The 23,212-nt window shown below is 35.5% G+C and overlaps 1 protein-coding gene across 14 annotated transcripts in view; it reads right to left on the reverse strand.

The window, feature by feature from the left end:
- Positions 1 to 23,212, reverse strand: part of TSC22D1 (TSC22 domain family member 1) — a 122,535-nt gene that overhangs the window by 67,642 nt on the left and 31,681 nt on the right. For 2 of the 14 annotated variants that reach the window (XM_043892197.1, XM_043892192.1), the window contains 2 exons: positions 21,062 to 21,208; positions 18,476 to 20,164 (listed from right to left, as the gene is read on the reverse strand). The exons of 2 other annotated variants lie outside the window; for them this stretch is intronic. In XM_043892197.1, coding sequence (XP_043748132.1) covers positions 20,029 to 20,164; positions 21,062 to 21,208 — 283 coding nt within the window. In that variant the 3' untranslated portion in view covers positions 18,476 to 20,028. 10 more of the 14 variants (XM_043892199.1, XM_043892195.1, XM_043892193.1 and 7 more) reach the window with 9 other exon arrangements.

A 23,212-nucleotide genomic window follows, 5' to 3' on the forward strand; every position in this document is an offset into this window, starting at 1 on the left:
GTTTCCTCAGGGGTATTAATAGTTCCACAAAGGTGTAGGAATTTTCAGTAGCGCTTTTACTTGATCACTTTCAAAGCTTCACATTTTACTGTAGTTTATGGGCATTTGATTAATTGAGTTATATTAACTAAGTAATCCACACCAAATAAAGAAATGGCTTTAAAATATTCCTGCAAAGGAATATAGGACTGGGATGATAACTAATAACACGTGCATGCATGCTAAGTCACTTTAGTCATGTCCAATTCTTTGTGACCCAGTAGACTGTAGCCCGCCCGGCTCTTCTGTCCATGAGAGTCTCCAGGCAAGAATACTAGAGCGGGGCTGTGCCCTCCTCCGGGGGATCTTCCCAACCCAGGAACTGAACCCCACATCTCTTACATCTCTGGCATTGGCAGGTGTATTCTTTACCACCTGTGCCACCTGGAAAGCCCACTGATAACCCAAACAGGTAAATAAAAGGAAAATGGCAGAGCTGAATAACTCTCTAAGCAAGAACATCCTATTAACCACAACAGTTGACAAATGCATCATGCTAATCAGATCTACAAAAAAAGAACCCTGCAAAACTATTCGAAATATAGATTTATGTCCCTTACCAAATCATCACAGTCCTAAATATATATTGTGCTTAGATAATTAATGAGAATACGAAGCCATCACTGTTCACAAGACATCTAAAATTTTAAAAATCCAGAACCAAGACAAATATCTGTATTTTTTCAAGATATGTTTAAAGCCATGCAAATAGTCAATCCAGTTGGCTCAACATTTTACAACAGTCACTAAATATCCCTAACAAGTAGTTATGTTACATTAGGAAAATACTTTGCTCTACGGCAAAACTGACTGAATTTTAAAAATAAAAGTCTAGTGACAAATTAAAATGCAATCCTCAATCAATAAATATTGTCAGAAGGGTTATAAGAAAGATTGTGTAATATCTGAAGAAAGCAGCACTGGTGCAAATGATGTAGTCCAAAAAGGTTGGATAGAAGATAAAAAGAAGACACATTTCTTACATGGCTCAGCCTGTGGTGTTTGCTAGATTCTGTTTCCAAAATAAAACACTGTGTTTGTGTATATGATGAATTAAAGAAAAATTTTACTGGCGAAGATATAATCTCAACCGCAAATTTCTTCTTTTATAATTGTAACTTCCGATGGAGCAGCTGCTTTAGCTAGAAAAGGGATTTGCAGATAAATCAGAGACATCAACTCATGTGAAAATCAATGAGTCATCCAGTCACAGGCAAGTTATTACAGCAAAGAAGTTGAAATTATAAGTTTTCACTAAATGCTCCAGGATATCAATGCTGTTAATTTCATTTAAAAAAATTATTTAAAGTAGAAAGATCATTTGTTGTTGTTATTTAGTCACTAAGTCGTGTCTGATTCTTTTGTGAGCCCATTGACTGTAACCCGCCAGGCTCGTCTGTCCATGCGATTTCCCAGGCAAAAATACTGGAGTGGGTTGCCATTTCCTACTCAAGGGGTTTCTTCCCAACCCAAGGACCAAACCCACGTCTCCTGCATTGGCACGCAGATTCTTCACCACTGAGCCACCAGTGAAGCCCTGAAGAATCATAAGGGTATTTTCAATGAGACAGAGAACAGAAAAAAATCCTTTTTCCTCTATTTGGCTTGCTAGCTAGCTATTGTAAAAAAACTTAGACTGTTGAACTTAAAAGATGGGCTATGGGTTTTTCTTTTATGAAAAGAAAAGCATTCACAATTGCTGAGCTTTCCTGTGATGACAAGAGATTAATTAGCCACCAAACAGAAATCTTCAGTACAAACACACTGAACCCGTACCTTTGATGTGAAAACGTTTCAACAGTTTCTGAGAGAATGATTGCTTTCCAGGAATAACTTCTATGGGAATTTTAAAGATGGATGTCTCAAAACAGCTCTGTCATTGTGTGATCAGTACTAAAAATGTTGAGAGAGGTAATTTTTAAAAACCTCTCATTTAAAAGCTTGGAACCATAATATTTAACCACTTTCAAAACCTTCCAGAAGAACATCAGGTTTCTGATCGATTTCTTAAAATGATGGAAATTAAAATCCATTCCATCAGGTGCAAGGTCAGACTACTAGGGACCAGCCAAGTATCACCAAAACCTCTGCATAACTGCTGGATGATATTAAAATCTTAGTATCATGATTTAGGAATTACTGTCAAATCAATCAATGTATCTCTGTGAATCATCTCTGACAGCCATTTTATAAGTGTCAAAATAATGACCATCAAATCATTCATATTGCTGTCAAAGTAACCAAGATTTTTAAAAAATTATGAAGCATGTTATAGATGGATGCTCAGAAACATCCTCACCATTTTGTGATTTGTATTGAAATGTTCAGAGTCATCTTAAAAATCTCTCACATCTGCACATTGAATATGTACTTAAATTAAGGCTGAAAGAAAACTTAAGAGCTTAAAAAGAACTTTTGATTTATAGAGGTGAAGAATAAAACTCTAATATACATGACAAATTTCATCCCCCTTTTCCTTTCTTAGAAGCCAAACTCAGATAGAAAATATAGGCCAAAAGTATAGCCAAAAAACAGTATCCAATTTTTCACTGAGAAATTATGAAACAGAATTTACATATAAATATCTCCATTCCTAGTGGAGTTTTCATGTCACAACAATTCACTATATTTCCCAAGAATGTAAGAGGTGTTAAATCCTTTGGATAACCCCCTCTTCATTATAGTATCCCAACTTATTTAGTAGATTGAGAAATATCTATATTGCGAATACTGATACAGGCCTATTAGAAACTCTATTATAGGGAGATAAATATATTTAAACAAAGGTTTCAGAATTTAGAGTACTTAATTAGAAAACATACACAAAATGTGTCTTCAAATAGTCCTACATCCACCACCAACACAAAGAGTTCAGAGAACAAAGACGACTGCTAGGAGATGATTATTGGTTTGTTTTGTCTTTAATGCACTGAACTGTGCAACTAAAATATCAAAGCTCTGGTTCATGTGAAAAGTGGAAACAAAGCTGCTCATTTTTAAAACCCTGATAGCCGTCACAGGATTGTTTTCAATGACTTTTTAAAAGACAATATTGGAAAATACAAGAGTTCATTATTAAGTCTCATTTTCCATTAATAAAAGGCTTTATATTTAGAAAAGTAGAATGTCCCAACTTAAAAACAGTAATACTTAAAATGTTTTAATTTACTCATGAAAAAATGACTAGGTCCTTATCATTAAAGCTAGAAATTTTAGAAAGCATTTAATAAGCTACTTTATACAGATATATTTTAATTAATGATAGTAGTAACTGATTTTAATTCATAAATATGAAGATTATTCTATACTTTCAAAGAACTACTGTAAACAATTTTGAAAATAAAGAAATGCAGTTCCATTCTTAGCAAAGAAATGTGTTTATAAATTTTTAAGATGTCAGTGTTGGTGTTATTCATTCAGTCATGTCAGACTTTGTGACCTCATGGACTGCAGGCCTCCAGCTTCCCCTGTCCATGGAATTCTCCAGGCAAGAATACTGGAGGGGGTAGCCATTCCCTTCTCCAGGGGCTCTTCCTGACCTAGGAATTGAACCCAGGTCTCCAGCACTGTAGGCAGATTCTTTACCATCTGAGCCATCAGGGACACGGAGAGGTAATTAGTTCCCTATTATTTCAGACATATCCACTTTCTTATAAGTACTTCAGTAAGAAGAAAAAAAAAAAGTTCTGTACTTTGCTGTACTTTTTGTTCTACAAAAGAACATCTTACTACCAACTTGATGTTAAAGGAATAAATTGTTGTCCTGCAACATACTTTGGCACCACTTGATTTTCAGAACAAAAATGTATGCTAAGCTCACGACACAAAGCTGTTCTTAACATTGAGTTAGGCAATTCAAGCAAGAAAAACAGAAAGAATATAATGTACATTATTTCAAAACAATGACTCACAGTTAATGAGTATTTCAAGTGATTGCAAAAGCCTGAAGTGATTAGTTTATTCCAACTACCAAATGCCAGGCTACCAGGAGTGCTGATTATTCAGCATCTAGCAAAGCAAGGCCCCCCAAATTACAAAAAGTTTCTTTGGATAAATTTTTAAATTTAAAACTTTTAAGTTTTTTAGATTTTTAAATTTAAATTCCTTTGAGAAACAATACAATGTCAAATGACAAACTGAGTTTTTTCTATTATAAATCTCTCTAATATAAAGCATAAACTGAGTCAAGACAAAAATTAAGTCTGTTATAGCAACTATCCTCTTGGACCCCTAATAGAACAACCCTCTTGGGCCCCCTAATAGAACAGCGCAGAGAACCTCATGAACTAAGGAATGGAGACAGAAATGCTGACAGTTGGTACCTTCCTATAAGAAACAAAAGTATGAGAGAAAAGGAAAGGGTAAGTTAATGAAATGAAGAGCTAGACAAAGACTCATCTCACATCACCCTAAAGTTAAAAAGTAATTCTTGTTCTTGAACTTATATTATGACTAAGCATCCCTTCCCAGAGATGATCACAAGGCAGCATCAACTGGGAGTTCAGGAAGTCATCAAAGCTGCACTTAAAAGACAAATCAAAACCAGCCTGAATATTTTATTTCCAAAGTTAGAAACAAATCTAATTTCTCTGTTTCAGAAGGCCTCAAGAATGGAACTATGATTAAATGCCAATTATTTTCGTATAGTATCAAGAATCTAGAAATAAACTCTAGGATATTTTTCTTAAATAACATTCTTTTATTATCTAAGAAAGGCAGGGGGTTGGGAGAAAATGTGATAGTTCAAGCTAATTTTATAGAAAATTCTTTCAATAACATTATTGTGAGCTTATCTTTCATTATTTTCCTTCCTTTTTTAAATTTTTTACTCCTCAGTGAAAGAAAAATAAAGGTAGCATCTCAGGATCTGATGAACTGAAGGGTATAAGCCAGTTACTGGGCTAAGTAAGTACCCACAAACGGTAAGCAAAACCAAACACAATCCTTGGTCTCTTAGGGGTTTTTAGCTGGAGGGAGAGGTGGGACACAGAAATATAAGACTGCGACCACTGATATGATATGAACATGGCATTATGATAGCAAAGAGGATGGTGATCTAACCTGGTCAAGAACATCAGAGGTATTCCTGAAGCAAGGTAATGACCACAGAGTGATGGCAAAAAAAGATGAGGGAAAGGCAGAGTATAAAAAAAATGAATAAATAAAAGTGGCCGAGCATGAGTGGAGAGGTTAACAGGAACTTGGTCTGTTGGAGTTTCACAAATTATAATAAGGATTTTGTCTCTAACCTACCCAAGGATTTGAACTAAAACTTGAAAGCTGATTGTTTTAATTAAAGATACAATATCACTAAAACTTGTATGTTGAGAACCATCACTCTGGCCGCACTGTGGAAAGTGAACTGGACTAGCACAAGGCTGTATGCAAGGAGACCAGTCAGAACTGTTACAGTGCAAGCTGGGAAACAACAGACTGAGGACACTGGGAACAGAGAAACGGGTTGCTGAGATTTCAGGCACGAACGTCAACAAGGGAGGGTGACAGATGGGGTAAGGGAGGTGTGAGGAATACACACAGAACGTCATCTAGGTTTCCGGCCCGCGTAAGTGGATGCACGGCGGTGCTAGTCACTAAAGGAGGAATGCTAAGGGAGATCACATTTGAGGGGAGACAGATGGAAAATTCACAAAGTGTGTCTGAAGTGCCCTTGGGACACAAAGACAGGGAAAGAGATGCCAAGTAGGTCATTCTGTCTCTAAAGCTGGACCAGTATTACTGAACTTGAATCATCAGTATAAAGGTAATTAAATGACCAAGGATCCAGCCTCAGAAACTCTCAATATGTAAAATAAAGCACGGGAAAGAATGGGTCTGCAAATCAGACTCAGAACCAGCCAGAAAGATAGGAGGAATTCAGAATGTTAGAATCTTCAGAATCCGAATGTTAGAAAAGGGTCAATTGTGCTGAATGCTGAGCGCACATGTGGCAAGGGATGGAAAAGATCCAGTTGATTTGGTGATAAGGTCACTGATCACCTCAGTGGTATCATTTCAATGAAGTTAAGAGGTAGAAACAAGCTTGGAGTAGACAGAGAAATGAGTGGCACTGAAAGAAATGGAGAGAATGTTTTAGAGAGTAAGTCTGCATACACAGAGGAAGAGGTGGGGCAGCGTCTGCAGTTACTTATTTTTTTAATTGGAGACTTGAATGTGTGTGTATGCATACAAGAAAGATTTGTTTGAAAGGAAGAAACATGAGACAAAATTTAAGTCCTAAAACACCTGAGAAAGCAGAGGTGACTGGATGCAGAGCATAGGTGGAGGAGAAAGGATGGGTGCCGAGAAGATTAAGATTTATGTTTGGCATCAGAATGAAGTCCAAAGAAAAAGTGGGAACGGAATTGTCTGTTGAGAAAGCCGCGTATTACTCAGGGTACTCTAACATCATAAAATGTTAATGACAGAATAAGCACTTTTTCTTTATCTGGCACATGAAAAAATGCTTTACGTAAGTATGTGTCTATTCAGCCCTCATCACAACCCCATGCAGCGTTCATTAGCTCCTTCACAGAGGAGGAGACTGAGGCCCGCGGGGGTTAAGCTTGCCCAGGTGAACGGCCGCACTGGGCGCTCAAGTCCAACACTCACCCTTCAGGCCATGCTCAGCCAGCAGGCTGGACCATCTCTCAGCGGGCCTGAGACTGTCCTGAAAGCACCCGCGCTGTCAGGACCAGCAGATGATTTCTGGAACACTGGACACCCTAAGTCTCGTACTGCCAGGGTGAAAGTTATGTTCACCCCGCATTATCAAATATTTAACTCACTCACGGCCAAGGCAATGAGGATTCATAAATAAGCCTGGGTGGTAAGGTTTCTGCAATCAGCAGTTCACACTACTGAGAAAGAAACCCAAAGTTTGTTTTTTTTTTTAACGTCTTCTATTGCTTATTTTCCAGAACTGTAACAATGGTCCAACAGCACTGAAGTGGCACTGCGATTCACCTATTTCTATGTGGATCTCCCTCACTGGATGTGGACATCTCAAAAGCTGCCTATGTCTTCCTCACTGCACTATCTGTTCAGGGCCTACTGTGTGATAGCTACTCTGCCAAGTGCTAAGAAACAGTATGAACAACAGACATGACCTCTGGAAGCCAGGCAATATATAAACAGATAAACTATATTTTAAATTGAGAAAAAGACTAGGAAGGAATTGATATCAAAGAATGAAGGTTAAGAAGCAGAACAGAATGTTTAGATCTAGTGACTAGAGACAGCACCTCTGAAAAGCAAACACTGAAGCTGAGACCTACAATCAGAGGAAGGGGCATTCCAGTCACTGGGAATCCCCTAAAGTAGAGAATAAGCAATTTAGAGACTTCATGAAATAAACCAAAGGCTGCCTAGAGAGCAGGAATTAGAGCAAAGCTGGAGGCAAGATCATAGGCCATGATAAAAGAATTTGGATTTTATAGTTTTAATGAAGAAAAGCAACTGAGTCTTCAACAGGAAACAGATACGGATGGATGTAATAAATCCTATTCTATGAAGAACACAGGAGTCAAGGTGACCAGAGAGGGCTACTGCAAGAGTCCAGGCAAGGGATAGCCTGGAGTAGAGGTTGGTAGATGGAAACAGTGAGAAGCTGGACAGGCTTGAGACAGATTTAGGAGGGAAATCTGATCTTTAAAAAAGGAACCAAAGCAATTCAAAGGTGAAAGGACAGTCTTCTCAAAAGCTGGTGCTGGAAAAAATAAACATCCACATTGGGGAAAAAATAGATCAATCTAAAAACACTGGCCTTATCTAAATATCAAAGAGGATATGAAGATGGAAAATAAGCATGTGAAAAGATGCTCAATATCATGACATTAGGGGACTGCAAATTAAAACAATGAGATACCACCACACATCTATAACCTTTTTCACTAGTCTACAGTATAAGTCAGGATACCTATAATCAAGAGGAGGTTATCCTAAAGGATTTAACACCTCTTACATTCTTGGGAAATACAGTCAACTGTTGTGACATGAAAACTCCAGCAAAAGTAGAGATATTTATATGTAAACTCTGTTTCATAATTTCTCGGTGAAAAACTAGATACTATTTTTTGGCTCTGCTTTTGGGCTGTATTTTATTTTCTACTTGACAAAGACGTAAAACAACAGGAATTCTCCCTTACTGCTGGTAGGAATGCAAAACGGTACAGCTACTCTGGAATAGTGTGGTGGTTTCCTACAAACCTAAACAGAGGCTTACCGTTTAAGATCCAGCAGTTGCACTACCAGGTATTTTTCCAAGTGTGTTGCAAATGTATGTCCTCAGAACACCTGCACACAAATGTTTATAGTAGCTTTCTTTACTCCTTAAGTCCCTAACACAGGAAGCAACCAAGATGTCCTTCAAAAGGTGAAGAACAAACTGTGGCAGACCTATACAGTATTAAAAAGAAATATGCTATCAAGCCACAAAAAGGTAAGGACGAGCCTTAACTGCATATGGCTGAGTGAAAGAAACCAGCAGGAAATGCTACAAGATTCCAACTATATGACCTTCTAGGAAAGACAAACCTTGAGAGACAGTAAAAATATCAGTGGGTGCCAGGGACTGTGGTGGTGATAAGATACTCTAATGATGGATAGGTGAAATTACACGTTTAGCAAAATCCATAGCACTGCTGACACAAAGAGTAAATCCTTATGTAAACTCTGGACTTCAATGCACCAAAACTGGTTCAACTACAACAAATATACCAAACTAATGCAAGCAAAGGAAACTAGGGAGGGGAAATTAATATAGAAGCTCTGTATTTTTTGGTCAATTTTTCTATAAATGTAAAACTGCTATAAAAAGAAGAAAAAACAAAGTTTTTTTTAAAAATCCCCAAACAAACAACTGAACTAACAATAACAGATTGCATATGGGAGGTAAGGGAGACCACTCCATTGTTTTTGATGTGAGATGAACATCCTTCTCTACTGAAATGAAGACAGAGAAAAAATAGCCTGGGGTTGGACTTTTTTTTTTCTTAATGTAGTTTAATCCACTTGATAACCAAGTGGGTATCAAGACCGGAGCTTTAAGGAGGTCGCTGGGCAAGAGATAACCATTAGGGGAGTTTAAAAAAAAGAAAAAGCATTAAGTCATGGGAATGGATGAAGTCATCTAAGTGCAAAGGAAGAAGAGGCTAAAAGAAAAACTCAAGGACTGAGAAGGGCATTTCAGAAGATAGGTTCAACTACAAAGAATTCTGCTAAGAGGTCAGAAGGTACAAGTAAGCATCGAGTAGACCTGCTAGCTATTGCCACAGAACCCGAGAGACTTTGATACGAGCAGTCACATGATGTTAGAGGCAAAGGCCACAAAGGGATAGACTAAGAAATAAATAAAATTTGAGAAGTTATAACAATGAGTAGATAATTCTTGGTAATAAGAGTGAGTAGAGACTGTAGTAGAAGTTAGAGGGTGAGGGAAAAGGTCAAGATAGCTTCCTTAAGATGACATATGAAAGCATAACTAGATGGTAATGGGAATGATCCAGCAGAGAGGGAGACTGGCTCAGAGAGAAAATACCAAAGCCATAAAGTCTTTGACAAGACACAGAGATAGATCCAGGCTCCGGAGAACAAAGGGGAAAAGCCTTTGAAAAGACGGGTATGGGGTAGAAGCATCTTATCTTCAGCACTTGAGAGATGCATAAAATTTAGTAAGTGGATGCTCAAAAGAATTAAATGAATCAAATTAAAGAAGTGAAATGATTTAGAAGGCTCCTGGCAAAGCATATGTAAATGCTAGGACCCTAGGCTAGAATTATATCAGAGAAGGCAGAAATAGAGTGTAAGGCAAAACACATTTTAGAAGGACAAAGGCAATAAACAGAAAAGTTACAAACAAGATAGATATAAATCCAACTAAAAAACATTGCTTTAAATGTAAATGGTTGAAATATACCAATTAAAAGACAGAGACTGTCAAATGAATTGGAGGAAAAAAAAAAAGACCCAACTATATATTGTAAGAAACGTTCACAGTAAATATAAAGATACAGGAGATTTAAAGTAAGAGGATAAGAAAGATATATCATAACATTAATTAAAAGACACGAGAATAACCACATACATTTCAGGAAAATCAGACTTCAGAACAAGGAAAAGTTACCAGGGATAAAGGACATTACACAACGATGAAGGAGTCAATTCTCTATGAAGACATGACAACCCTTAGTATGTATTTGTTTAACAAAAGAGCATCAATATACGTGAGTCAAAAACTGACAGCTGAAATGAGAAACTGATGAATAGACTAACATACTGAAAGACTTCAATGCTGCTCTACCAGTAAGTGACACTCAGCAGGCTGAAAATCAGTAAAGAGAGTTGAACCGAACAGCACCATCAATCAGCTGGATCTAACTGACATCTAAAGACTACTTCTACTTCATCTAACAGCAGCAAAATACACCTTCTCAAGCTCACATGGAGAATTCACCAAGATTAAAGGCCAAAATACACACCACAAAATTTTAAAAGAATAGAAAGCATACTGAGTATGCTCTTGGATCACAATAGAACTAAACTAAAAATTAGTAAGATACCAAATATTTACAGATAGATGAAAATCCCCAAAATGGAGATTAAACAACACTTCTAAATAATACATTGGTTATAAAAGTCTCAAGAGAAATCTTTAAATATTTCAAACTTAAGAAAGTGAAAATACAATTTATCAAAATTCCGGAATACAGCAAAAACAGTGCTGAGAAAGAAGAGCAATATAAACCTAAGGCAAGCAGAAGAAGAGAAATAAAAACTAGAGAAGTCAATGAAACTGCCAACAATAAAACAGAGAAAAATCCACAAAACCAAGGTTTGGTAATTTTATCAATAAAACTGATAAATCTCTAGCCAGGCTAACAAGTAAAAAGAAAGAAGACATAAGTCACTAATAACACAAATGAAAGAGGAGCCATTACTACCGACCCCACGGACATTAAAGGGTAGTAAGGAATATTATGAACTCTTATCTCTACAAATTTGTTAACTTAGATTAAGTGAACTTAAAAGACATAATCTACCAAAACTTACAAGGAACAAACTGGAAAGGTTTATATCTATTGAAAGAAACTGAATTAACAGTTAATAACCCTCCCAAGCAGAAAGCACAAAGCCCAGATGGTTTCACTGATGAATTCTACCAAATGTTTAATAAAAGAACACCAATTCTCTACAATTTCCTTCAGAAAGTAGAAACAAAGAGAACAATTCCTTCCTCATTCTATGAAGCAAGTAGAATATCAAAGTCAAAGACATTACAAAAAAGAAAATTACAGACCAGTGTTTCATTAACCTTGATACAAGAATACTTGACAAAATATTAACAAACTGAATGCAATAACATGTAAAAAGAATTATACACCATGGCCAAGCTCCATTTAACCCACATGTGTAAGGCTGATTTAGTATTCAAAAATCAATTATAAACACTAGAGAAAAATCATATGATCATATCAATAAATACAAAGCATTTGACAAAAGGCAACATCAACCCATGATTTTAAAAAAATACACAACACTCAAACAAAAAACCTGAGGAACCAGAACTAGAGGGGAACTTTCATAATGTGAAAAATATCTACAAAAAACCTACACCTAACATCATGCTTATTGGTAAGAAACCAGATGCCTTCCACCCAATATCATGAATAAGACAAGGAAGTCCCCTCTCACCATCCTTATTCAACTTTGTACTTGCAAGTCCTAACCAGTGCAATAAGCAAAGGAAATGAAAGGTATAAAGACTAAGAAGGAAACCATAAAACTGTCTTTGTCTGCAGCTGCCACACTGTATACTGAAAGCCCCTAAAGAAAGAAAAAGCACCTGTAACTAGTAAGCAACTATAAAAAGGTTGCAAGATAAAGGTAAAGTTAACTGTTTTCCTATATATCAGGAATGAACAACTGGAGTTAAAAATACACCATTTGCATCAGCACCAAAAAAAAAAAACAAAAAAATACTTAGGTATAAATTTAACAAAATATATACAGGATCTATGTGAGGAAAAAACTACAAAATGTTGATAAAAAAATCAAAGATCTAAATAAATGGGAGACTAATTACATGATCATAGATGGTTAGACGTCAGGTCTTCCCAACTTAATCTTTAGATCTGATGCAATCCCAATAAAAACCCTAGTTAAATCATTTTGTGGACAAACTGATTCTAAAATCTATATGAAAGACCTAGTTTCAGTTTCAGTGAAAGACCTAGAAAATTAGAAAACTGACAACCAATTTTGAGATGAACCGAAAAATCTACAGTATTCAACACAGTGTAGTATCAGCAGGAAAGACAGGTAAATGAAATGGGATAAAGGGCCCAGAAACAGACCCATACAAATATAGTCAAGTGATCTTTGAAAAAGGAGCAAAGAAAATACAAAGGAAAAAGGACAGTCTTTTCTTAAGCTTTTACCTTACACCTTTCACAAAAGTTAATAACTGTGATCCAAAATGGATCACAGGCCTACATCAAAACTGTAAAACTTCCTGAAGGTAACATACAAAAAAATGTAGGTGACCATGGGTTTAACAGTGACAGTGAGTTTTTAAAAGATGCAACATCAAAAGCACACAATCCATTAGAGGAAAAAAAACTGATGTGGAATTGATTAAAGTTTAAAACTTTTGCTCTCTAGGAGACAAGGATGAGATAATGAAGACAAGTCACAGAAGAGAAAATGCTTGCAAAACACTTCTCGGGTAAAGTAGTGCTATCTGAAACATACAAAGGACTTTTAAAACTCAACAAAAGGAAAAAAAAAAACTTTTTAAATGGGCAAAAGATCTGAAAGGAGACCTCACAGAAAAGGATATACACATGGTAAACAGTATCATTACAGAATTGCAAAATAAAACAAGAAGAAGCCACTATACACCTATCAGAGGGACTACAATCCAAAACACAACCACCACCACACGCTGGCAAGGATGCAGAACAGGAACTCTGGTTCATCGCTGGTGGGAAGGCAAAATCGTACAGCCACTGTGGAAGTAAGCCAGCTGGGCAGTTTCTTACAATGCTGAGCACAGTCTTACCGTAAGATCCAGCAATTGCACTGCTGGGTGTTTTTCCAAATGAGTTGAAATCTTCTGTCCTCAAAAAACCTACACACCAATGTTTACAGCAGTTTTGCTCTTAAGTGCCAAAAACTGGAGGCAATCAGGATGTCCTTCAAAGATGAGTGGATAAACACACAGTGGTAGATTTATATGATGGAATACCATTCAGTAATAAAAAGTACATTAACAAGTCACAAAGAGACATTGTACATTGCTAACTGAAAGAAGCCAGTCTGAGGTGGTTAGAGGTAAAACTGCAGAAAGAAGAAAAAGATCTGTGATTGCCAGGCCAGGGGTGGGGATGGAAGAGAGGGATGAATATAGGAATATCATGTGTAGGTTGGTGAAACTTTTCTGTATGACACTATGATACATGACATTATGTATATGAGGAAACTTGCAGAACTGTATGACAGGAGTGAACCCTAAACTGTGCATTTCACTTAATAATGAGGTATCGATATCAGTTCATGAATTATAAAATACACCACACAAGATGTCAATAGAGCAAACTACGATAAGCAAAATTGTATATGGGGAGGAGGGAGGTATTCTGAACTTTCTGGTGAATTTTTCTGTAAAGACTAAAATTACTCTCAATTTTAAAATGCATACTAAGTAAAATATCCCTTTTAAAAATGAAATTTTCCTAAGAATATCCATTCTTTTTGGCAAAGATGTTTGACAATCAACAATATGATAGAATTCTTTAGATTTTGACAAATTTTCTTTTAAATGCTAGTTTTGTTACTTATTTATTATGTGCCCTTGGGCAGATATTGTGATTTCTGAGTTTTGGCATCTTTGGGTGTAAAATAAAAAATTACCTAAAAGGTCAACTGGATTTAATCACATAAATATATGTAATTCACCTAGCAAAAGTTGCACAAAATAGGCACATAAATCGTTCTTTTCTTTCTTGCTCATTTGTCCCCAAATTCTTTTTAACTCAGGTAAGGTAGAACACACCCTGAGTATTTCTCAAAAATAGGTAACACATACCCTAAAGGTACATGCAACCAACCATTAAACAAATCATTAGGCTACTCATACCGTAAAGGTATTAAATACATGTCTTCCTGAAGCTCAATTTGGGGGGGGGGGGGAGCTGTTTAACTGGTAGCTTAAAACACTGTTATACCAAAACAACGTTGCTGAAGTATTGCACGAAATTTCAAGAGGCAACAGGAAACTGCTTGCACGAGAATTTTGGCCACACAGGCTTCCAGGGCACTTCTCCACCATCTTCAGCCGTTTGGGGTGTATCTCAAATTTTTCCACTGAAGCACTGCCTTTCACTTCCAGTTTTAATTATGTTACTAAACACAAGTTCATTTTCGTCTCAATGTCAGTCCTGTGTCAACAATTTAGCTCCAAAGGGCCTGCTTCCCCTTAAATTACTAAAGGACAATCTGAAAAATAACATTTTGCATTAAGAATTAATGCTTTTGAATTGTGGTGCTGGAGAAGACTCTTCAGAGTTCCTTGGACTGCAAGGAGATCCAACTAGTCAATCCTAAAGGAAATCAACCCTGAATATCCACTAGAAGGACTGATGCTGAAGCTCCAATACTTTGACCACATGATGCAAAAAGCAAGGAAAAGATGTTGATGTTGGGAAAGATTGAGGGCAAAAGGAGAAGGGGGCGGCAGAGGATGAGATGGCTAGATATCATAACTGACTCAATGGACTTGAGTTTGAGCAAACTCTGGGAGATAGTGGAGGCGAGGTGGAGGATGCTCAGAGCCTGGGGGTGCTCAGTCCATGCGGTCACAAAGAGTGAGACATGACTTAGCGAGTGAACAACAACAATAAAAACTATTTAATACAGAATTTATAGCTCTGTGAGTCAGAATTAAGCAAGCAATAACTAAAATGAAGATTACACTTCTTTGATTGCTTTCTCAAGGTCTTGGCTTGACTTGGAGTCATTTTCTTTTCCACTGAACTGCGCATGTTAGTCTGGAAGATACTGCCCTGATTTTTTTTAAAAACAAAATTTGCTTATCAATATGAAACTCTTTTGTCCAAGAGAATCTCATAACATTAAGCACCTGACTGGATAAATATGTAAGGATAAACAAAGCAGTGAGTGTCACAAGGTCAAACAGAGGCTGAGCACACCTGTGCTGTCTAGTGTCACACCTTAAAAGAAAAATAATATACTGAAGCATGTTCAGAGATCTACAAAACTCTTAAGGATTTCAAAACCATGCTACCTAAGAGCAAGAAATGGAAGTATGCTTAGCAGGGGAAAAAAAAACAAACTGCATTTGAAATTGATGCAGTATGAGAGCCATCTTAAATCACCTGAAGGCTATGGTACTTGAAGGGAATCAGACTTGCTCGATGTTCCCAGAACTAGGACTAACATGAGGCAGCAATAAAGTACAGGATAAGTATAGATATCAGAGCCTTCAAGAGACTCAAATCCTACAACAGACCTTTAATGAACTATGTGATATTAGAAATACACGTGATATTCTCAGACATTAATCTTGTACATAAGATGAAGGTTCTAACTTGGCTAATTCCTAAGGTAATCTTCAAATAAAAAAATGACATGGAAGCATATTCTGGATCAGCATCTTACCATCAGAGCATCCTGAACATGGAATGAGCTATCTCACTGAAGTCATGAGTGCTATCACTAGTTCATAGCAACAAAATCATGTGCTCTGTATAAAGGAAAAAGCACAACAGATAGCACAGTATTTTAAGTAAAAGCCTAATGTCCACAAGCTGGTATTCTTATAAAAAGAATTAAAAAGACAGGATGCAAGATTATTGTTTTTTATGTTGTCATCTACTGAGTAAATTATAACAATGTAATTTTAGGGAAAAAAATCCTAAATCATATTTCTAGCTCATCTATACTGAATATTACATTTTCCTTTGTTTCTAGATATACTGATTATGATGCTAACATTTGATTCTTTGAACCCACTTAATATACCTTATGGAATAACCTTATAAATATCTTGTCTGAATAATTTTGTATATACCAGCCAACAATACTGAAAGTGAATGTTTAAAACTCAAATTAACTTCTAAAACCAAAGTTAAAATTACTCAGTACAGCTACAGTTTTCTATATTTTAGGTTTCGTTTAATAAAAATAAGCATACACAACCAACAACCAGGGAATAACCTCATAAAATATGTACTCAACTTTCCATGTAAAGTACAGTATTTTAACAGTGCTCAGTGCATAAGAAATACTAAATTAAGTATGGATCATAAACATTAAGAGAACAAGGGTTAAAAAAAAAAAAAGAGCAAGGGTAGGAGATGCCTGGAATACAGTAGGCCAGGTACAGAGAGTACAATGTAGATAGACGTATGTTCCTAAGTTCACTCCAAACAAATTTGTGGTTTACCCATTGCTCTTCTCTGGGACAAATTTAAAGAAAAATTCTTTCCCTAATTCTACATCTGTCTGAAAATCCAAGGATATCTGTTGTAGGTCACTTTATCACCAGATGTTATACTGAAAATATTCTGAACATTTTCTACCTACATGCCATACCTTACCTCTTGAGTAGAGATCACTTTGATCACAATTCCTGAAAACTCCGATGCACACTTCAAAGTTCCCTAGCATGTTTTTCTGTTTTTGTCTTTTTTTACTGCAGTAATCTGATTACCTTAGATGTACATTTAAGTGGGAAAAACCTTTAAAGAGCACCTATGTGCTTATTTTGGAAATACAAATATTCCACATTTCAAGACTAAGTTAAACTTTTTAAAATGGGAAATAAAAATATCTGAATTTTAAAAAATCAAGAAATTGCTTAGGACATCTAGGCACTGACATTTTGCTCAAGTGTTTGAATACAGCAAAATCAAGTAAGATTTATGGATATATTTATCATATATATATGTCAGTACTTGTAGTCACACTTCTTATTGACATTTATCTTCTTTAAAACAGAAGTTATTAAAAAAAAACTTTCTTTACTCAAATTTAAAAAAACTATTTTATTCTAGAGCTAGTCCTACGAATCATAGTGAAACAATAAGCTTAGTTCTTATACCTCAAACATAAAGCCATGTTCAATATTCATAACTGTTTTTATTTTGAGGCTACTGATAGTGTAGGGAAGAGTTCATGTAATGAAAATTATTTTTAAAACTCTCACTTCACCACTCTTTTTACAATATGTTTGAAATTTCCAGTGCAATGCTTTTATTTAACACTCCCTGCCCTACATCTTTTAAATACATATAGTTAAGGCTTCTAAATTCTTTTGTACTCAAGGAAACATAGTCTCCCATCTTTCACAGAAATACATTTTGTCTGTGAATCTTTTAATAGCTTTAATTCTAAAAACAAAATTTTATCCACAGTATTTTTACTCATCTTTTCCAAACTTACTAGACTAATAAAGCCAAGAACTTTAGCTCCTCTCCCACACTGTAAATACAATAGCTATTCTAAATCATAATTTCCTTTTATAATTCTTTTTTTCAGAGTATAATTTCTTTAGAGAGCCAAATTAGATCATTTTAATCCACAAGTTGTCATTAACTAAACTTATTTGTCACCTAGGACCCCACCATAAAGTTTTTTAATTTCAGCAGTCTGCTTCTTACAAATTTTCATCAAATCAAAAGAGATCTCCTCTTGTTTCTAGCAGACTGCATAAAAAGGTAAATTGTCCTAATGGCTCTAATTAAGTTTATGTAGATATAAAGACAAGAATCATGAAAACCAAATTTTATCCTTTCGCATGTTCTCTTAGTAAGGTTAAAAGAAAGAGACTCTGTAAGTTAAGATTTCCCCTTCTACAATTACTTGTTCAAGCAGAACATCAAAATGTAAAATACTTTCTCCTATTATAACAGCACCCACTAATTGAATAGTTCTTTAAGTCACTATTCTCAAATATTCTTTTTCTGACTAGAAGAAATGTCTTCTGCATGCAATTAGGTAAGGGTCTATGTTTATCAAGATCTCACTTTAAAAAAGACTTGAGCATATTACTCCTGATATTTTCAATATTAACTCAAGAGTTTTAATGGTTTGCAAAACTGACATACGAAAATGGCATCTAAAAAAATCCAATTCTGGAAACAAAGCTAAGGTGAAGTTAATCAGTAAAGTGCAAAAACAAGACTAAATAGATCACCTATTTCCTTAATTTGGCACTGTGTGACCCAATGAAAAGTCATTTTAATTCAACAGTTTAAATAATTTTTTTCTCAAAAAAGTTTAACACATACAAGGATAGAATATATATTCAGAAATACTTAAGAGGAAGACACATAAAATTAAAATACATTTAAAAATACTGTTATAGTTTCCATTTTCTACTCCTGAAAGAAAAATAAGCCATTTATCAGTAAGTGCATTTTTTTCATGGAGAAAATATTTATTAGTTTTTCAAATGATCACATAATACAAATGTTACACAATTAGTCATTCTAGAAAAAAGTTACCTTATATTAATATTCATAAAATAAACACTGAAAAATATAGGATTGCATATTGTGACATGAAATATTTTAAAATTTGAAAGAAAATCAAAATAAAAGTTTAAACAAATCAGTTCACATTAATATACATGAAGTTTCACTTTTAAATAGCTTTCAGTGGCATGAGATGAATAGAAATGCACTTACATTTCTTTTGCACACTTTAAGGAACAAAGCTAAAATTTAATCAAAGCATGAGATGAATGGGATTAAGAGACTAAATCATTTCTCTTCAAAACTGAAACAAAAGGCCATAAACTGGCCTTCAGTTCCCTGAGTTCCTTCTAAAATGTTGAGTAGTTATTTTTTAATTTATATGTGTTTGTAAAAACTATCTTATTAACTTTTAACAAAAGCAAATCAAGAGTAAAAAGTTGTAATTGTTTATGGGAATTCAGAGCTCTCCCGGGAAATTTTAGCTCAAATTGATCTTCTAAATTTACTTTTAAGTACCATACATACAAAAGTTTATGTATAATTAATGAAGGGAAAACGGGTCCCACACATAGCCAACAAAGACTAAAGGCCAGGTTATAACCTAGCAAGTGTGGTTTCTAAAACCTCTTAAGATTCCTAAAACATTTAGATGCTTCCACAGTGTTCTCTCTAGAATTTCTATTCTTAAAATGTAAACCAAATAAGACAAACTGGCAGCATGGCATAACTTTAAAAAACTTCTTTAGTAGCTTTCAACTGACTAGTTTAATAGATACTAAAAAGAGAAATAAAACATTTTGATAGCTACTTCCATCAATTTATCAAATCCATAGTTTGGATAACTTTCTTGCAACACTTAATTCACACACAGAGGCTTATTCTACTACTACTACTTGCCTTTGCTCTGTAAAATAACTCTCTGTTTCAGGATCATTCAACTTTAGAATGCCTGCAAATGCAGAACAATACCTCAAGTTTAACAGGTATTTACTTTAAAAGACTTAACTTAGAAGGTGCCTCTACTTCTATACTGGAATCTGCTGATTCGACAAGAATAAGGCTCAAGACTAGAAAAAGATAAACGGAAAAAGTACATCCTAATATTAAAAGTAATTTAGGAATAATTAAGATTTTCACCCTTTACTTCCTAGTTCTTTTCAGTGTTGGGCAACAAAAGACAAGTTTCATTAAGTTTTCTGGGTCTCCGAGACTACCAGAAAGTCTGCCTGCTTCCTTAAGGTGATTTTCAATCCCACAAATCTTTTACGTGAAACAGATAGAGAGCTGCTTTTTTAAAGAAAGGAGTCTCTCATGCTTCCTCTAGTTCAGTCTTCTGAATAGAAAGGAATAGTTTCATGGTCATGTAAAGTTCCAATCTGAGAAAATTACGTCATTATCTGAGCCTTTCCATTTCCAGATCAAGAGTACACCAGAGAGAATTCTTAAAGTTTGTCAATGACAAGGTCAGGTGGCTCTCTCATCCTTGTGTCTTCTAGACATAGTGCGTGGCTCCGTTCACCACTGCCTTCCAAACTGCAGTTGCTGCATGTGTGACAGATATCATCCATGAAGGCTCTGCTAGAGGAGTTCCTTTGGCTGAAGGAGGATGTTTACCAGTTGAAAGAAATCTGGGCAATTAGAGAACAAATAAACCGGTCTCCCATTATCAAGATACCTGGAGTCACAGAAGGAATCCACCAAGGAAAAAATGAAAACTTGCCAAAGGCACCAAAGTTCACGTTCTACCCACTGTAGATGATAAGAACTTCCTGAAATCAAATCCTACCCTTGGCATCAAAGATACTAACAGAAAAACTGTATTAATGCCATGGGGAAAATCTAGGACAAGGTTCTTTTGCCACAAATAACATTATTCCTAGGGACTGGAAAACTACTTGTGAGTATATTTAACAAAGCTTTCAGGGATAGTATCTCCTGAAACATATTCATTCGTATGTATAGTATTAAAGAATGAAGCCTAGATTTGACAGTAAAACCATAATGGTACTATCATTGCAACTTGTTAAAGATCTACCTGATATGAAGTCCTAAAGTTCAACATAGGAGAATAGACCAAAAAGTTCTCACTAATAGGGCAGGATAACACCTGGACATCAGATGGTGTAAATTAGGAAAACTCAGATGTCCAGTTTGCCCGAAGACAAAATACAGAAACTTCTTAAATACTGAAATATAAAAGAGCACTGAGAAGTACACTAATACCAGTAAAGGTTAAAATGGGCAAATATTTCCTTTTAAAAATTCCTGTGGACTACACAGGCATTCACCAAATCAGTGCCCCCAAATCAGCCACTGCTTTAATTATCTGGAGAGAAAATTAACTACATCTTAAGTCTCTTTTCTGAAAGGGCACTAGTTAGCATTCTTAGAAAAACAAACAGATTGCAGCCCCACTTGGTTCTTCTACGAACCCAAGGAGTAAACAACTGAATGGGCAATGGAAGGACACTCCAGTCTATAAATAAACCCAAGTAAATAATGGAAAGCACCCACTTGTTTATTACCCTTTCCCAACTCTCTCCAGAAGCTGGATATTCTGCCTCCAAAGGTTCAGTGGAGAAAGTGGACCCCTGACGTCAAAAGCTCTCCGTGGTCTTGGCTGTATCTGTGGTTCTAGGATCACTCCTTGCACCTCTGGTAGGAGAGAAGCACTGAAATAGAGAGCTGAATATAGATTTAAGAAAAAACTCTTATTAAGAAATTACATTCTCTGATCATTTGAGCTTGTAATGACTTATCCTCGGGACAAAAAGGAGCCACCTCTGCGCACACATTCTTCAGTGCCTTCTTAATTTGAATTTTAGAAGTCTTTCACCACGAATGATTAATTACTCAGTAACTATTAAGAAGGGAACTAGCTCGGTCTAAGTCATAACACAGTGTGTGACAAACCACTCAACTTCAAGTGGAAGACCAAATATAAAAATGATAAATTAGGACTGGTAAACAAGATCATAAGTATCTTAAAGGGACATGCAAAGGCACTTGACCTCAGATATATTAAAGGAGGAGTCCCAATTAATTCTGCTGTCAAAGAGAAGACGATGGATTGAAAAGCAGAAATAGAATAATCAAGCATATTAACAGGAATACCACTAAACCTTAAGAAGTGGAATTTGTTCTCAGTTTTTTAATTCTTCAGTAATTTAAAGAATTAATCAGACTACAGTCCCTTATTATAGCAGTATAAAAATAAACCTGAATTTTATCAAGCTATGCCTACTGTCACTGAAAAAGATTTATTCTTCAAGCACTCATCTTTAAAAGTGGGAGGGCAGAATAGTGGACATAGGCAATACGGACTAAAAATCCTTTTCAAACATGATCATTTGGTTTGGGGTCAAGAAGGACCAGGAAATAATCATTAATGGCTTCAATGCAGAAATTAAAGCAGTTAAGATATACCCAAATAATAGATGATGATAAAGATACTGGAAAATAGTTCACTTTATTATAGAAATAAGGTGAACAAGAGAAGGAAGTTCAAAGCACATAGTATCTGATCAAGGAAAAGCTGAAAGGAGAATAAGATAGGCAGATATATATATAATATTTAAAGTTAGAGGGACTGCAGGATAAATTTAACAGTGGAAAACAGACCAACTGTATTTTGTGGTACAGAGTGATACACCCCTATTAAATTTCAGATCTTATTCTAAATAGAAAGGTACTGATGCTCCTGCTGTATGGAACATGGGCAGTCACTGTCCGACTTCAGGGACATGTTATATTTGGGGATAAATTAAGAAAAAAGGCTATCAAATAATTTCTCTCTCTCTCACCCCAACTGGTTATCACAAGGGTTCCTTACCTGTTAGTGGAACGAGGACTGCGCTCTCTTGTTCTCTATCAATCAACCCACAAAGGTTATAGGTTCAGCACTAAGAAGGTAGCAACCAACCAAAGTTAGTTTTAATGCCTTCACTTCCTCCTGGCTCTGCCAGCCAGTTTGGAAAAATGCCAACAGCTGAAAAGGAATGGTTATTCCATTACCTAACAACAATTAGAGTAAGGAAAAAATTTTTAAGCCTGAAGATGAAGGAATGAGGTAATATAACCCTTTGGTACCTTAGGAATATATTCAGTTCTCTACAAGTGAGAAATGAAAATGGTTCGGACTTAGAAAACCTATAAATTTAACCATCAAATCTATAATTTCCAAATTTTAAAGAAATGAAAAAAGAAGTAAAAGGAAGTCAAGGGATCTGTCATCTAACTGTCATCTAACAAGAGATATCAAATAAATAACTACAACAGTATTTTATGAGTGTATGTGGCAGCTATTTTTTCATTTCAAATTTCCAATAGATTTTAAATCCCATCTAACTGTCATCTAACAAGAGATATCAAATAAATAACTACAACAGTATTTTATTAGTGTATGTGGCAGCTATTTTTTCATTTCAAATTTCCAATAGATTTTAAATCCCAAGGTCTTTAAACAGTATTTTACAGTAAAATCACATTAGGAGGAACGTGAGGGATAACAAGAGGAAAAGAGCACAAAAAGAAAAGCTCTGAATATTCAATCTCTCAAGAAAACAAAATCTAAATAGGTATTTTCAAGGGTCAAAAATCACAAATAGATTAGCAAAGTATTCCACAGCTGGAGTTCTTAAGGAGTGGCTCTTTAACAGATGAGAAAGGCTTAAAAC

Source organism: Cervus elaphus, chromosome 30 (genome assembly GCF_910594005.1).
Source record: "Cervus elaphus chromosome 30, mCerEla1.1, whole genome shotgun sequence".
Lineage (NCBI taxonomy): Eukaryota > Metazoa > Chordata > Mammalia > Artiodactyla > Cervidae > Cervus > Cervus elaphus.